The sequence below is a fragment of the Camelus ferus genome, chromosome 18 (assembly GCF_009834535.1).
Source record: "Camelus ferus isolate YT-003-E chromosome 18, BCGSAC_Cfer_1.0, whole genome shotgun sequence".
Taxonomy (NCBI): domain Eukaryota; kingdom Metazoa; phylum Chordata; class Mammalia; order Artiodactyla; family Camelidae; genus Camelus; species Camelus ferus.
The window spans coordinates 32,580,192-32,596,367 of NC_045713.1; the positions used below are offsets into that span (position 1 = coordinate 32,580,192).

At 44.3% G+C, this 16,176-nt stretch overlaps 1 protein-coding gene across 4 annotated transcripts; it reads right to left on the bottom strand.

Annotated features, from left to right (window-relative positions):
- Nucleotides 1-1,302: 1,302 nt before the first annotated feature.
- On the bottom strand, nt 1,303-16,040 carry TMEM159 (transmembrane protein 159). 4 transcript variants are annotated; one of them, XM_032460905.1, is made up of 6 exons: nt 15,897-16,040; nt 15,120-15,343; nt 13,248-13,444; nt 7,817-7,985; nt 5,302-5,440; nt 1,303-2,291 (listed from the first exon to the last, which is right to left on the bottom strand). In XM_032460905.1, exons 3-6 carry the CDS (start codon nt 13,341-13,343, stop codon nt 2,210-2,212), a joined length of 486 nt encoding a protein of 161 aa, XP_032316796.1. In that variant the 5' UTR covers nt 13,344-13,444; nt 15,120-15,343; nt 15,897-16,040; the 3' UTR covers nt 1,303-2,209. The 4 variants fall into 4 exon arrangements, with proteins under 4 accessions (XP_032316796.1, XP_032316797.1, XP_006177361.1 ...); XM_032460906.1 differs by lacking the exon at nt 15,897-16,040 and adding an exon at nt 15,660-15,875; XM_032460907.1 differs by lacking the exon at nt 1,303-2,291 and adding an exon at nt 2,300-3,032.
- Nucleotides 16,041-16,176: the final 136 nt, after the last annotated feature.

Genomic DNA, 16,176 nt, shown 5'->3' on the forward strand with positions numbered 1-16,176 from the left:
ACGTGATTATGTGTTATAAAAATGTAATGTCCATCTCGCTAAGAGATCCTCCCCCTTGGTGGCTCTGAAGAAGCAAGCTGCCAGGCTTTGAGTTGCTATATTAGAGGGACTGAGGTCCTCAGTCCCAAATCCTGCAAGGAAATGGATGCTGCCAGTGACCATGTGAGCTTAGATGTGGATCTTCCCCTGGCTTAGACTCCGGTGAGAACCCAGCCCTGGCAGCAAAGTGATTGCAGTCTTGTAAAGGACTCAGCTAAGCCAGGCCTGTGCTCCCAACACTCCGAAAATGTAGGGTAGCAAACATGTGCTTTGTAAACTGTTATGCAACAATAGAAAACTAACACACTTGTTAAGTGACTCCTGCATGAGAAAGTAAACTTCAGGTCCGGGGGCTTTTCATTCTTCATTATTGAAGCCTCAGAACTCAGCAGTGTATTTAGCATAGACGGCTAACAGCAGACATGTGCACGTAAGAAAGAAACAGTCACTCGACAGTAACTGTTAATATTAATACCCACATGTATTGGCAGGAATGGGCAACTCTTGTTCTCTAATAGGTGAAGGACAGTTTGGTGACAGGTGTGGCTAACTGTCACGGGATGCGGAAAGTTTGAGTACCCAGTTAAGGCCTTTATGTTCTCCTGTAGCAAACAGCACGTTATTTGCTTTTGTCTGCCCAGCACGTATTTCCTTTTCTTGTGACGTTCCTTTGGGACCCTCCTCCCATCTCCATGTGCTCCTGCACCCCCAGCTATGCAGGACCAGTGGGACTGACCCATCCCCTCCCCTGGTTCCCCAATGTACACATGTCCCAGCCCTGACCTATCAGCACATTCCATCCCCGTGGCCACTGTGATTGGTTTGGGGCTGTTCACATGACCCAAGTCTGGCCAATAAGAGCCAAACCCAGAAATTCTGAATGTACTGTTGGAAGAGAGCAGCCTCCTGACATAGGCTGATGTAAAATTAGAGCTGCTGCAGCGACCTCCACGTGAGGAGGGCCAGCCGGAAAAAGCAGCTCACACTGAGAAAAGCAATGATGAGAAATGCCTCACGACAGCACTTGAGCCCCTGGATCCAGCAGTGCCCAGAGATCTACCTCTTGGTTTTATAGTTCAGTGAAATGAATCCCTCCCTCTCTACCTCTATTTTTTTTTTTAAAGCTATTTTGAGTTCTATCACCAGCAACTAAAAAAAGCCTCATTACCCAGGATCTGCTGTGAAATTGACACAGAAGGAATAAATGAATCTGATGTCTGTCTGGAGTGGGGGCAGGGGGGAAGTAAAGAGTATAGAAAAAAAGCTCATCCAAATAAATATTTAATAAAATACCACAGCAAATAAACCACTAAAGTAGAAACCCCACAGGACTTTAAAAATCTGTGTAGTCCTTTAGCATTTTCATAGGACTTTTGAAGAAATGGCTTAACAAGATAAGTTCCTTAAAACTATATACAGAAATATCAAGTGCAAATATTTTAAAGGGTAAGAGCAGTACTTAACAGTGCTCAACAGTGGAAACCATACTTTTAAATTTAGGGAAAAAATGCTCTTGGCCATAAAGTTAAGTTTGGACTCTATTTTCCAACTTTGTCTGAAAGGCCATTATTCCCAAATGCTGTTGGTCTTTCTGATAAAAAGCTAGTAAGGCAGAAAAGCTTGTTCTGTTTTGGATTGTTTTTCCCCACATCTTGTTTCAAATGAGTGAAGAAATAAGAAGAAAGAAAGGACAGGGAGGAAAGGAAGGGAAGTAAGGAAGGAAGGAAGGAAGGAAGGAAGGAAGGAAGGAAAGAAGGAAGGAAAGGAGGGAGGAAAAGGAAAAACAATCCATAGTTGTCCCAAACTGAGCCCTCAGATACAAGATCTGAGTCTCTGGGTCAAGCTGCAGGCCTCTGGAGGCTCAGGACCCTGCCCCGGTCAGGTCTGCATCTTTGGGGAGGAGGAGGCGAGAGGCGGGAGCCGCTGAGCCATCATAGTTCTCCACTGATTCTCCATGTGAGGGTGGGTCAGCTGATGGGACTCACACAAGAGCAACAAGATCCCCAAAACTAACCACTGCAAGACCCTACAAATCAGTGAAAGAGCTAGAGGACACCTCCGGGAAGTGCTTGACCACCCAGTCCCTCCTGAGCCATGATCCCAAGGGGTGAGAGTGATCCAACAGCTTTCCAGAGGTGCTTGGAAAAAGGCTTTGTTTCTGTTCAGCTGGTTATTCCCGGAAGAGCCCCTCCAAGTCTGCAGACTTCATGGCCAGCTGACAGTTGCCACTGGAGTTGTGTTGTGTCAACAGCCTGTTTGGTAACAATAAGAAATGATTAGCTCTAAGCCCTCTTTAAAGAGAAATGTTGAGAGAGTGGATGGCTGAATATGTGACATTCTTTGTTGGTTTATTTTTGGCTGCTTCTTGCAACCACACCAGATTTGGGGCTACGCTAAAATGACTGGGTTAAGAGGAGAGGTTACAATCTCTTTCCCCTGTTCTATTTTGGATATTGCCTTTTCCCCAATTGTCTGTGTCCTCACAACAATCCAGTGAGAAAGGCAGAGCAAGGAGTAGCCCCATTTTCCAATGAAAGAAAACGAGAACAGAGACTCCGAATAGTTTGTTCAAGATCACATAGTTAAAAAAATGGCACAGCTGGGATTCAGACCCGTTACTTCAAATTCCAATTAACTGCCCATTTCTTCACATCTTCATCAGAAGGGAGAGAGGTGGTAAAAGGAAGAGAAACAGATCTGTCCTTTTTAGTCCCTGTGATGGTAGGTTTCAGAGGGAAGTGAAATGGAGAATCTATGGGTTCTCTCTGAATTTCAAATAGCCTTGCTAACACTGATGCCCCCGGTGGAAAACTATAGCACACACCAGAGCTTGGCTGACCAACCACATCTCAAGGCCCTTCTCCTTGGGGGTTTATACCACAGAAGCTGAGATAGTTCAACAGTCCATTTGCCAGCCTCCCTTCCAGCTTAGAGTGGCCATCTGCCAAAATTCTAGCCAACGAGGTCAGCTGGGGTAGGAAGCGAGGGCAGTCCTAGGAAAGAACAGGAATTTTTCACAGTATATTTGGAAGATCTGCATGACTCAATGAACCAATATTCTCCAAATGACCAGAGCATGAAGTCAAAATTCTGGGTAAAGATCTATTAGAAGTACAAGATAGACCAGTGAATTTTAATATTACAAAGTATAAAAAGTTCACTTTCAATTAACCTTTAAGAAACTACCACTCGTTGATTTTTGGTGTACTATCAAAGAACATTCATAATCATCTGAAAAAGCTTTCCTCTCTTTCCCAACCACACATTTGTGAGGCTGGGTCTTAAAATACTTCGACTAAAGTTACATATCACAACTGAATGAACCCAGATGCACAAAGGAGAACCCGGCTGATGTCTAATAAGGCAGACATTAAAGGTATTTGCAAAACGTAAAACAGTGCCACTCACACATTTCATTTTATATTGGAAAATAGTTACTTTTCATAAAAATACATATCAACAGACAATATTGTTCTTTTTAAGTAAACAAATGTTTTTCAAATTTCTGTTGTTACTTCCATTGGAGTAATTATCAATACACGGAAACCACATAAACAGAAACTCTTTGGAAGTCTCAATAATTTTTAAGAAGGTAAATGGATACTGAGAACAAAGAGCTTGAGAACACTTGCCCTAGTGAAAAAATGGGTGTGAGTGCCTTGGCTGGGAGGAGAATGGGAGGGTAAGGAGATCAAGAACAAATCTTGGATCTTTTCCATCTCTTCACTGAGAAATAGATATTCAGACTCTGCTACTTGCTGTACAATAGTTGTAGCACAGGATTCAGAGGCAGGGAGGGAGTCTGGCTCAGAAGCATCAGCCTCAATAAGCCAAACAGGCCAATATTTCTCCTTTTATCTCCTTTAAGACTGACAGTGATCAAGACAATTTATAAGAAGCGGAACATGATTTCAAGGATATCAGTTAAGCAATCCTATGAGAACCACCCCTGAGCAATTTTAAATTATACCCACTTCACATTTATTTTTCAACATACGAGTAACAAAAGGATAACCTTTTGGGCAAGAAGTTCAATGGCTACTCTGCAAAAAATCAAAATTCAGCACATCGGTTCTTTTAAAGCGAGGGTTGGCAAAACCATGGCCCTAGGGCCAAATCCAGGCTTCTATTTTTGCAAATAAAATTTTATTGGAACACAGCCACACTCATTTGTTTGCTTAACGTCTATGTGCTTTCACGCTCCAGCAGCAAAGCTGAGTGGCTCCAGCAGAGACAGTCTACAAAACACAGTCTACAAAATCTAAAATATTTACTGTCTGGCTCCTTAAAGCAATTGTTCCCCAATCCCTGTTTTAGAGTTACTCTGTGTCTTGGTTAAGAGGTTCTGGAGTTAACAGACCTGGATTTAACAAGTCCTTTCTCTGCCATCCTCTTTTGGGACTCAGCTTCATTTTCCTTCTCACAGAACGGGCCCTAATAACTGCCCCCCAGGGTGTATTACAGGAGCTACGGCCTGGAAAGTGCATCAGAGAGTCCTTGGCACAGAGCAAGTGCCCAGTGAGTAGTAGCCACTGTCACCAATTCAGCAAGAGCTTAAAGGAAGCACAAAAGAGTGCTTAAGACTCTAAACTCAACAAGTACAAAAGAACAAAAATCAAACATAAAAAAAAAAAAAAAATCACCTCTAAAAATCCCGTTGGAGGGCAGCCCATTATAGACAAACACACTTTCTTTCATTAATTTCAACACAGCTGGTTATTCCTCCAGTGTTTAAATGGATCACTGTCCCTTCAGTGGAGGCCCCAGATGAAATAGCTGGAATTTACGAGCCACAACGTGGGGACAAAATCCATATATTCAAATATGAGAAGAGTAGAGAGCATCAAGACAGACTGGGAACGGCAGAGCCACAGCTCCTGTACCAGCCTGGGGTACATGCATGCTGAGTAGGACGGTAGTTCACTGTTCTTCCTGTTGCTCCCTGACTGCTACAAAAAACACCTTAATTTGAATTTTTGTTAAGTTAAGTGGATATTTTTGAAAAGGGATCAATAATAACTGCCTCATAGAGCTGCCATGACAACAAATGAGTTATCACATGTGTGGTGGATGATGGTAGCAATAGGGTTTGTTTGAAACACCACTGTAAATTCCCATTTGATGTCCGATGTGTTTGGGTAACTATGAGAAACATCTGCCTCTTACAGTTTTGCAGCTAGACACTGACTAGAGTTAGGGTATTATTTGTGAACATCCCCCACAAATGGAAAAGATAAAATGATTGCACTGACAGGTACTTACCTGGGAGAAAACCAGTAGCTGATGAGGCTGGAGACCACCACATAAGACACTATGATTATCCCCGACAAGGCAAGCGACACGAAGCCCAAGCCACAGAGGACACAAAGCAGTGAAAGGCCGCCCACAGAGATGACCAGTCCTGGAAGAGAGCACGGTCAAAAGAGCCATTCAGCTAAAACAGACTGAAAACGCCAGACCCTGCACCACTGGGTTTAAAATGATTGATTCAGATGTTTCAAGTGAGATTTCCCATAAAAACCCAGACTTCTGGCATCACTTAAAAAGGAGGTACTCTCAATGCCCAGGTGAGGGTCATCATGGCCTGGCTGCTGCTGGCTGGCCCTCCAGTTTCCTCCAGGCCCAACTGTACTGTTCCCAACTGTACCGTTTCCAGATCGCTTTGCTCACTTTTGTTACCCATCTTGCTCATGGGTGTTTGAATGTGAAACCCCCTCATCCTGAAGGTCAGGGATGGTCTCCCAAAGGAATTCTATAGAAGGAGTCAGCGGAGGCAGTAACGGGGGAGGTAAATCACGTCCAGTGTTTCAAACTGCCTAACCAGTTCTAGAATTTACATGGGAATAAAGACTATGCAGGCTAAATAAAGTAAAATCTAAACGTAAGTTTTGACGAGGCCCTTTACAACCCAGCCTGGCAAATATCACACAGTAACCATAAGGTCTGATTGGTCATTTTACCCAACCTTAAATAATTTTTAATGGGAATGTGAATGCATTATCATCTAATAAGTGCAGAGAAAATACATTTTTCATAATATGGGGTCTGGGGCAAAAACAGTAAAAGGTACACTGGAAAGAGCATGCACTTCCACAGTACACATGAATGAGTCTGACCCTAGTTAAGTCACTTATGGTGTGGCGTTGGGCCTCTTGGAGCTTTTGTTTAACTCATCTGTAAAAAGAATATAGTAACTACCTCTAAATGTTGCCATGACAATTAAATGGCTGTCATGTATGGGACAGACGGTGGTAGTGTCTGTCCGCCCAGCACACTTTCCCTTGCCTCCCTCATAACAAAATTCCTCTTTCCATAGAACTAGTAACATGGGAAATGCTGCAGAGCAGACACCTTTCCCCCCGCCTCGCGAGTGGTCAAACGGCCCAGTGCTCCACAGTGACAGTTTCAGGGATGCACCCTGGAAAGGAAGGAAAGCAGAGTACATAACCAGATGTGCTGTCTTTTCATAAAGATTTACAGAATCCTAGATCAGTATTTCTCAACAGATGGGCAACAACCACCTGTATCGGCATCAGATGCATCGTGGAGCCTTGTTTAACATTTGCATTTCTGGACCCCACTCCGGACCTGCTAAATGACAACCTCTGGATGAGAAATGGAAATCTGTATGTTCAAAAAAGCAAGTGAGATTTATGTGCACTCAAGTTCCGGAACCACCGCTCTAAAGGGGGACAGCTTTGCACGTGCTGTTCCTCCTGTCTACAAAGCCCTTCCTTGCTCACCCTGAGACAAAGCTGTTACATACCTTTAAAGTCCTGCCTTCTGTAAAGCGTTGCATGATACCACCAAAATGCACTGGCTCCCTCATTTCTCTCTAAGTTTACTTTTATTGTCATACTCATTCATCTTTCGCCCATCTATCCCTCAGTTTTTACTGAACAACCACTGTGCCACACTGTATTTGGCTCACCTACCTACCATGCCTGCCTTCTCCTTCAAGTGTAAACGGTCTTGGCCATGATCCCCTGGGCAGGGAAGCAACCCTGGGTGCTCTTAGCTCTGGGAAGCCACTGAATGGGCCACAGGTGATCACCTGAGCAGATGGTAACCATCTCTTTGTGGAGTGTGATCTGATTTGAAAAAGCAAACTGAGGCAATCAGATTTGCTTTATCAGTTAATTTAACCCAGCAACACTGGGAGAAGTTGGTAACTGGCAGTGGGACTTCAGGGGAAAAGGTAGAGAAGGGGGAACCTCAGTACACAGCAAGGCACCTGGCATGCAATAGGTGCTCAATAATTAGCTGTGGAGTGAATGGTTTCTCTGCTTAGTGACAATAGTTAGCAATCATGGAGAAGCCACACTGTGCCATGGATTGTGCTAAGCACTTTATGGAACTGTAAATTTCAATCCTCACAACCCTTTGAGATAGTATTGTTACATCCCTATTTCACACATGAGGAATTCAAAGCTCAGAGAAGGTAAATAACTTGTCCAAAATCACGCTGGTGGAGGTGGGATTCTTTTTGGGGGGGGTTGGTAATTAGGTTTATTTATTTATTTTTTCGAGGAGGTACTGGGGATTGAACCCAGGACCTTGTGCATGCTAAGCATGCACTCTACCACTTGAGCTGCACCCTCCCCCGAGGTGGGATTCTCATACAGACCCCAGAGTCCATGTTTTAACTACTCTGACAAGATGTCTTGGTTGATGTGCTTTTGACAAGAACAGGAACTTTCGGTAAGAGCGACAGATGCTCAATAAATACTGTCCTCCAAAGTGAGTCATTTTCCAGGGGGGTAACTGAGTAGGGTACCTTCCAGCAATATGACTCCCACAAAAGCAGCCAGGGAGGTGAGCACCACGAGGAGCAGGAAGAAGCCAACAGGAACAGCCGACACAGCAACAAACACCAGCAAGGTGAGCGTCAGGAAAGGATGCCTGTCCAGGTACTGACCCACCGGAGACTTCAGGAAGGCAACCACCTGCGGGCAAAGGAGAAGAGAAGGACTGAGTGTCACGTCTGAGCCCCAGGCTGATGGATCCGCCCAAGCCACAGGAGGTACAAGCCAAGGTGGTGAAGCTGGAAGGCTCCTAAGTAACAAGTCGGCAATAACAATCCTCCCAAGACATGAGTCACCCCAGCAACACCTTCAGGCGGTGGTGGACAGAGGGCCCCACCCAACCTCAAGTCTTGCAAAAGAAGGAGAGACCCAGGGACACGCCCTCTCAGAAGGCACCCCCAGCATCTGTGTGCTGACGTAATGCGCGTACAGCTGGAGGCCTACTTCACAGCTGAGGCCACTGACGTACAGAGAGGTTAGGTCCAAGCTGCTTGGCATCACCGGGGAGCTTGTTAGAAATGTGGTCTCTTGGGCCCTACCCCAGGCCTGGAGCAAATCAGATTCTGCTTTTTAATGACATCATCAGATGATCTATACGTACGCACATTAAAGTTTGAGAAACAGTGGGGCAAAATGACTCATCTAGAGTCACATGGCTTCCAAGTGGCAAAACCTAGGCATTCAGAGCTAAATCTTTCTGCTCTAGATGTCAGATGTTTGTGATGGCTGCCACTTCATTAGGAGAAAACACTTTTATGTCATCAACCTGGATACTACAGTCAGGCCATAACCTGATGACTACTGCAAGCTTACGCTGCATTAATAAAGAGGTTATCTTCCTTCGCCAGGCAAAAGGATTTTTGGAGCTGGCTCAAGGCTGAGGGGGTGCTGGTTTAATACAGAGCTGGCCCAAGACAATCTCACAAGGATGGGCTTTCCCCCTCCTCTCAGGCCCCATGCTGTCTCTCTCCTCAGTGCTGGCATGCTGGTTCCCATTCCCTTGAAAGGTTCCATCATTCCAGAACTTCCCCCCCCCCTCAAAACTGGTCCTTCTCATGTCTCATTCCTTAGGGCCTCGAGGGCCAGCAGCTGAAATGAAGGTGTAATTTAAGTTATAGTGATCACAAGTGCCACTAGAAAGAGCTGTTCACTGAAGTGATTCAAATAGACGAATCTGGGGGCACGTTGGAAGGCAGGAGGGTCTTGTAACTCAGGTTGATGGTGACAAAGCACATGACTCATCCTGCTCAACTAGAAAAGGCCATTCCAAGAAGCCACTGCTATTGTCTTGGGGCTCAGGATTGACAACTTCACTTCCTGCCCAGCCACAAAACAACAGAATGCCCACTGGCTACACTGCCTCCAGCTACTCCCTTCTGACAAGCTATCTGGAACTTGGCTGTTCAGTTTCTCTAGCCAGAGGTGACTGCACCGGGAATCAGCTCTGAGTAGGGAATGTCCAGCTTGCATACTCTAGTATCAGAACCCAGGGAGACCTTACCGTTAGGGAGGCTGCCAGTGAGAGACAGAGTGGCCACGGGAGTGGGGCTGGTCCCTCGAGCTGTCTCAGGTCTTGACTGCTTTCCAGCTCAAGTCCACATGTATCCTTAGTAAACCCCCAGGTGTCATCTTACGAACTGAACTGTTCTCTCTGATCCTTATCATCAAGGGGCCCAGAAACCACAGGGGAGGAGTCGATGAGGCTGGAACACCAGAATGCCAGGCTTATGACTTTACCCCCAGACTGTGCAGCACAGTAGCCACAAGTGGTACTGAGCACTTGAAAGGCAGCTAGTGTGACCGATGAACTAGATGCTTAATTTAATTTAAATTTAAAACCTGATGTTTGATTCAGTCATTGGAAATATTTTAGATATGTTTCAAATAAGTTGGGTATGTTTCAAATAAGTTCTTCAATTATAAATTTTATGAAATCTGAAGAGAGACCAAGTATTTTCCTATGGAAAAATCAACATTTGAACTGAGATGTGCACTCAGTGTCTTAAAAAAGAGAATGTAAAATATCTCGTCCATGATTTTTTAATGTTGAATACATGTTGAAATTATATGGTTTTGGATATACTGGGTTACATAAAATAAATTACTAAAATTAACTTCATATGTTTCTTTTTACATTTTAAATATGACTACTAGGAAATTTAAAACTGTATGTGGCTCACATAATATTTCCATTGGAAAGCACTCACTCAAACTTTAGCTAGGAAAAAAACCAAGAAGCAAACTGATAGTATTTGAGCAGGCCTGTGATACAATCAAAGAAATTTTAAAAAGACGAACATGGCAGTCCTGTACAAGAGGCAATGAGGAAGATTCGCAGGGAAACCAGCCAGAGATATTATCAATGGTCAAAACTAGGCTGATGACAGAAAGGGAAGAGGATGAGGGGATGCAGTATGAATGATGAAAGAAAAACCAACAGGACCTGGGACCAGTCTGGCATGGGGATCCCAAAGAAGGAAAGCAGGAATGGTCTACCTCCAGTCCTTAAGGAATCTAACATTTTCTTAGCCTCTTCTAAATCTGGGCCCTACAACCAAAAAATAGAATAGGCAAAGAGACCAATTTAAGATGCAGACAATTAAGTCCCCCAACTGTCTTCCCCTAGGGAGGATGGCCCTGCTCGGACCAGTTTGTTTCATTTGCTGCAACATGGATAGACCTGGAGATTGTCATTCTAAGTGAAGTAAGTCAGAAAAAGAAAGTGTATGATATCACTTATATGTGGAATCTTAAAAAAACAGACACAAATGAACTTATTTACAAAACAGAAACAGACTCACAGACATAGAAAACAAACTTATGGTTAACAAAGAGGAAAGGGAGGAAGGATAAATTAGGAGTTTGGGATTAGCAGATACAAACTACTATATATAAAATAGATAAACAACAAGGTCCTACTGGATAGCACAGGGAACTATATTCAATAGCTTGTAATAACCTATAATGAAAATGATATGAAAAAGAAGATATATATGTGTGTGTGTGTGTGTGTGTATGTATAACTGAATCACTATGCTGTATACCAGAAACAAACACAACATTGTAAGTCAACTCAACTTCAATAAAATTACAAACAATAATAACAATAATGATGATACTACCACTGGATTTGTTAGCCATGGATTTACAGGTGAATTGCTTTCCTTTTTCTGCCAATGCCACTCTATTCAGTTAACACAATTACTATTAATTAATTCAATTAATCAAAAAATTTGAAAGAAACTACTCTACCTTAAGACCATGTGAAGAACATCAGGGCTGAGCCAACTGTTGACCTGTCCTGTCCCATCCCTCTGGGAGTCGGCTGCCCTGGAAGTTATCTAGCCCAATCCTATTCCAATGACCGTGGCTAAGGATCTAAGGTGAAAAAACCAAAGAAATGCCAAAAAGCCAGAGTTCTTATGCTTTGAAATGCCTACCTTAGAAGGTAGATGTGAACATTAAGTAAGTTAAGACATGCCAAATGCCTAGCACAGGGCTTGGCATACAGCAAGTGCTCAAAGTTAAAGCAGAGTCAGTCCCTATTGTTTGCAAATGCCATATTTGTGAATTCACCTACTAAAGTTGATTAACCCCCAAATCAACCCTTGGGGTGCTTTCATGGATGTGCATGTAGCAGTGAAAAACAGGAGCCATCTGACACACAATGTTCCCAGCTGAGGTCACACTGGGTAATACTCTGCCTTCTTGTTTCAGCTCTCTATACAACTGTCCTTTTCATGGTTTATTTAATGCCATCTTTTTTTTTTTGTTTTTTTGCAGACTTAGGGTTTGTTTGGTGGTGATTTTGTCACTTAAAATGGCACCCACGTGCAGCAGTACTGTCTAGTGTTCCTAAGTAAAAGAAGGCACTGTGACATGCCTTAGAGAGAAAATACATGTATTAGACAGGCTTTATTCAGACAAGAGTTACAGTTGCCTTTATAGTCCAGGCTGTTGGCCTAGAGTTCAATGGTAATGAATCAACAACATATATTGAATAAGGGTGACTTTAAACAAAAACACACACAAAACAGGTTATGGTTTGATTAGCTGATGAAACGTTGCGACCAGAAGTTTGCCAGAACCTAATCCTGCATTTCCCATAGGAGCCATGGTTCAGTACATGCTAATTTAGTGTTTGAGGTGACCTGAGAAAAGATAACTAACACATACAATGAGAATTAACTGTACATGTAGATGAGTAGGAAGACCTTTCTTACTGAGCTAACTTTTAATAACAAGAGTCTCAGCCTGCTGACTGGAAGGCTGCTTGTCCAAGTTAAAAATAGCTAGCTAAACCCACAAACGGTGCCAGGAGCATTTTGGGATGAGTTCAGGAAAGGTCTCTATAGTATATATTGCTCCAGACTGCAAAGTGGTGGCTCTTTGAACAGACCCTGGTGGGACTCTGCTGTCCAATACAAAAGGAAAAAAAAAAAAAGATCACAAACCAGTTCACTTAGTTACATATATATGTATTTTATGGGTATATTGCACAGAAAAAAAGTCTACAGGTCATATAATAATATGTTAATAATATCTGAGAGCTGTCATTGTTTTCCCTGAAAAAAATGCTGAAAGGCATATAGAAGAAAGTAATAAAGACAAAAATGCAAGAAAGCAGAATATACTCTCTCAAGACACAGCGCCACTGAATGGCTACTGAACACTTGAAAGGCAGCTAGTTCAAACGGAAATGTGCTGTAAAAATAATACATGCTGTTTTCCGAAGACTTAGTACCTGTCAGTAACTTTTTTCATTAATATTTTTCTAATGATTATATGCTGAAATATTTAAAATATATTTGGTTCAATAAAATATACTATTAAAATTAATTTCACCTGCTTCTTTTTACCTTATTAATGTGGCTTATGTCCTATTTCTATTGGACAATGGGTTCCTAGTGGAAAACTGGACTCAAATCTTAAAGCAGACTTTAGTCTCTCATTTTCAGGGTAACAGGTCAAAATTAACAACAAAACAAAAAACGGATGGTATCTGTGGCACAGACTGAGAGTTGCCTCTATTTCCAGCAAAAGAACTGTATTTTCTACAAGGGGTGATCATGAGACTAAATTTTGGTCTATGAGATGTAAGTGGAAGTTTGTGCATGTGTGACTTTCAGGAAGTCTCCTTAAATTAGAGGTGGCCTGCAAGTCTTTCTTCCCCACCCACCTCAACATCCTACTGCATGGAATGTGGATACAATGGCTGATGCTCTAGCAGCCACCATGAACAACAAGTTTTAAGGTTACAACTTAGACATTACAAGGTGGTGAGTTAGAAAGATTCCTGACCTATGTCCAAATCTCTTCTACTTGAGAGAGAAATAACTTCCCATGGTGTTTAAGCTAGTGTTCTGTTTGGATTTTTCCATTCTATGCTGATTGGAAACTGACCTTTGGGTTATTCTGGACAGACTCTATCAGCAAAGACAGCTTCTTCTGCAGCTCCTGCAAGTCCTTTGAAGTACTCGGGGGCTCCTCTTTCGCCATCCTGAAACCCACTTCAGTCTCTTTAGGGATTAATTCTACCAGTAAGCTCTTCAGCGCAGGGCCCAGTCAAATCTCTCATGTTACCTTGTTTCTTGCTGTCACTGCAGGAAATGAAAAGCATTTTCAACCATTAGTGGTCTTCACTCAGCTGGCCCCACAAGAGCTTTTATTATCCTCACACACTGATGGTGGGCATGCAGGTGGAGGATAACTTGGTTATATCTATCAAAATTTCAAATTATACACACCTTGATCCAACAATTTATTTTCCAGGAACCCAAAGGAAATAATCGAACAGGTCTATAAAAACATATCAAAAGGATGTGCAGTACATCTCTGTTCATAATACATAAGAAATAGCAAAACAATGGAAAGAAGCTAACTGTCCATTAATAGGAAATATGTTAAATAATGATAAATTCATACAATAAAGTACTGTATAGCCATTGATAATGTAGATATTTATTTAGTGAAATAAAAATACCTATGTGAAAAAATTATCAAATACTACACACTGTTACATATCTCATGTATATATCCATATTATAAACTATATATGTATACTTATATATTTTATATATATACTCATAGTAAAATAAAAGATCTAAGACATATAACAAAATGTTAATGGTATTATCTCTGACAGCTTATGTTTATTTTTTTAGCCTGACTAACGCTGAAAAGAGTATGGCAGAAAGTAAGAAAGCTGACTACACTATTTCAAGTCCCAGTGCCTTTTTTTCCCCCAGAAAACCTTTCTCAAACAAGTAATAGCGGCCAATTTCTTTATTTACTACCCACAATAAACAGTTTAGTTCCCAATTACATTGTGCCAAAAATTACGCTCTATTTACTTGTGTGTAAGTCTCTTCTTAACAAGACAGGAGCCTGGGGACAGGCTTTGCCCCAATTATACCCTGTGATTCAACAGACTAGAATTTCAGGACTTTCTCAATCTCTCATTATTATTTATTTTTAATAAAAGATATTTGTTAAGTTAGGTGTCTAGCTTTAAAACCCTTTTTGATTCTCATATACACAAATATATTGTTCTTAGATTTCTCAGAACAACAACTGTACAGCTGGACACGGAGATACCTTTTCCCGTTTTCCTTTACAACTGATCTCCTGATCTAAAGCACAAATACCAAAAAGATTCTGTCACGATGGACAAAATTAACTGAGATAACTCATACTTATTTACCATACTGAATATCCCACACGCTAATTATGAGTTGGGAGGAGGTATTTCCTAATATCTACAGGGTCCAGTAACAAATTAAAGCACATTTTAATCATCCCGGCTAAAGATTCTCTGCTACAATCCCTTTTGTGAAACACGAACCCCTTGGACGAGCGAGGACTAGTACCTCCACCCCATATTCTATCTCTGAAGCTGCAGCGAGCACAGACTTGAACTTGTGATACTCCCAGTGCTCAATTCCCCAACCTCAAATCTGCAACAGGCAGAAACAAGCCCAGCTCCCAGGGCCTTAGAAACCCCAGGGCCACCCAGACCGGTTTGGGGAGGCCAATGGAGCCGAGCGTGGGCAGAATGCTATGGGCCACAGCCGCCAAATACATCCACCTGGCCAGCCCCAGACCCTCTAGTCACTTACTCCTTGGAGGGGCCTCCCCAGGCACCGAGAAGCCTCCGGAGGAAGGAGGATCGCGCAGCACACGAAGTTCCCCGCCTTCTCCGCGTTTTCCGGGCTGAGCCGCGAGAATACCAGCCGCCCCGCCCCGCCCCGCCCCTTCCACGGTACCCTCCCCTACCAAAAGCCCCCGGCTCTTCCACGGCAAACGGAAACCCAGAATGTTGCAGCCGGGGTGGGGGGAGTCGCACCCCACGCGGGAGGGGGAGGACTCGCACCCCACCCACGCAGGAGGAAGCCTCCGCGGGTCGCTTCGGGCCTATCCAGGCCTCCTCTTTCCCATCTGGTTCCAGTCTCTCAGCCTTCGAAGACTCGAAAAGGGGCAGGCGCCCAGTTTCTCCGGATCTAAGGGGAGCGGAAAAGAGGGTGATGCAAGTAGAGAGGGGGCTGGGCGCCCGAAAAGGCACCGAGGCTGAGAAATGGGAGCTCAGGGGGAGTCGAGTACCCTGTTGTTAATTTGAGAAGAATCCACCTTTGGTACTGGGAGCGCTCCTCTCTCCAGTGACGGGAGAGGCGGGTTCAGTGTAGAGAAGAGGAACCCGGTAGGGAGGAAAGCACCCATTTTCATTAGTTCTAAGGAGAGAGTTTGGAGACTCCCCAACCAGGTTTCCCAACAAGGGGCAGGGTCTACGGCATGGGATGGGGATGGAAGCCCGTTTACCAAATGTGGCCGTCGGTAGTATCAGTGTGTGCGCGCGCGTGCTCCCAGCCTTCCCAGGGGCTCGGAGAGATGAGGCTCCCCTTATTAACAAACGGCGGGCTGACGGCTTCAGCCGTGGGGCACCGACTATCCTCTCACACCACCGTCCCCGCGCTCCTCCATTAGTCCCGCCGGGTGAGGGGGGGTCCGGCCAGCCGGGGCACCCGGGCCCCTCGCTCCAGAGCTGCCAGCGCTCACCTGGTTCCGGCGGCCGCAGAGTAGAGCGGGCGGAGCAGAGCGAGGCGAGAGCAGGAGGAAGGAAAGCGCGGCGGGGCGGGGCGGGGTCCCGAGCGGAGCCGGCGCCTTCCCCTCCCCTCCCCTCCCCTCCGCCTGCATCCCCGCACCCCCGCCGGCCGCCTTCCTCCGCCCCTCGGCTGTGGCCCCGCCCCTCCGCCCCGCTTTGCCACCCGGCGGCCGGAAGGACCGTGCCCAGGCGCACACCCGGCACCGCCCCCACCGCCCCCACCCCCGGCGTCGC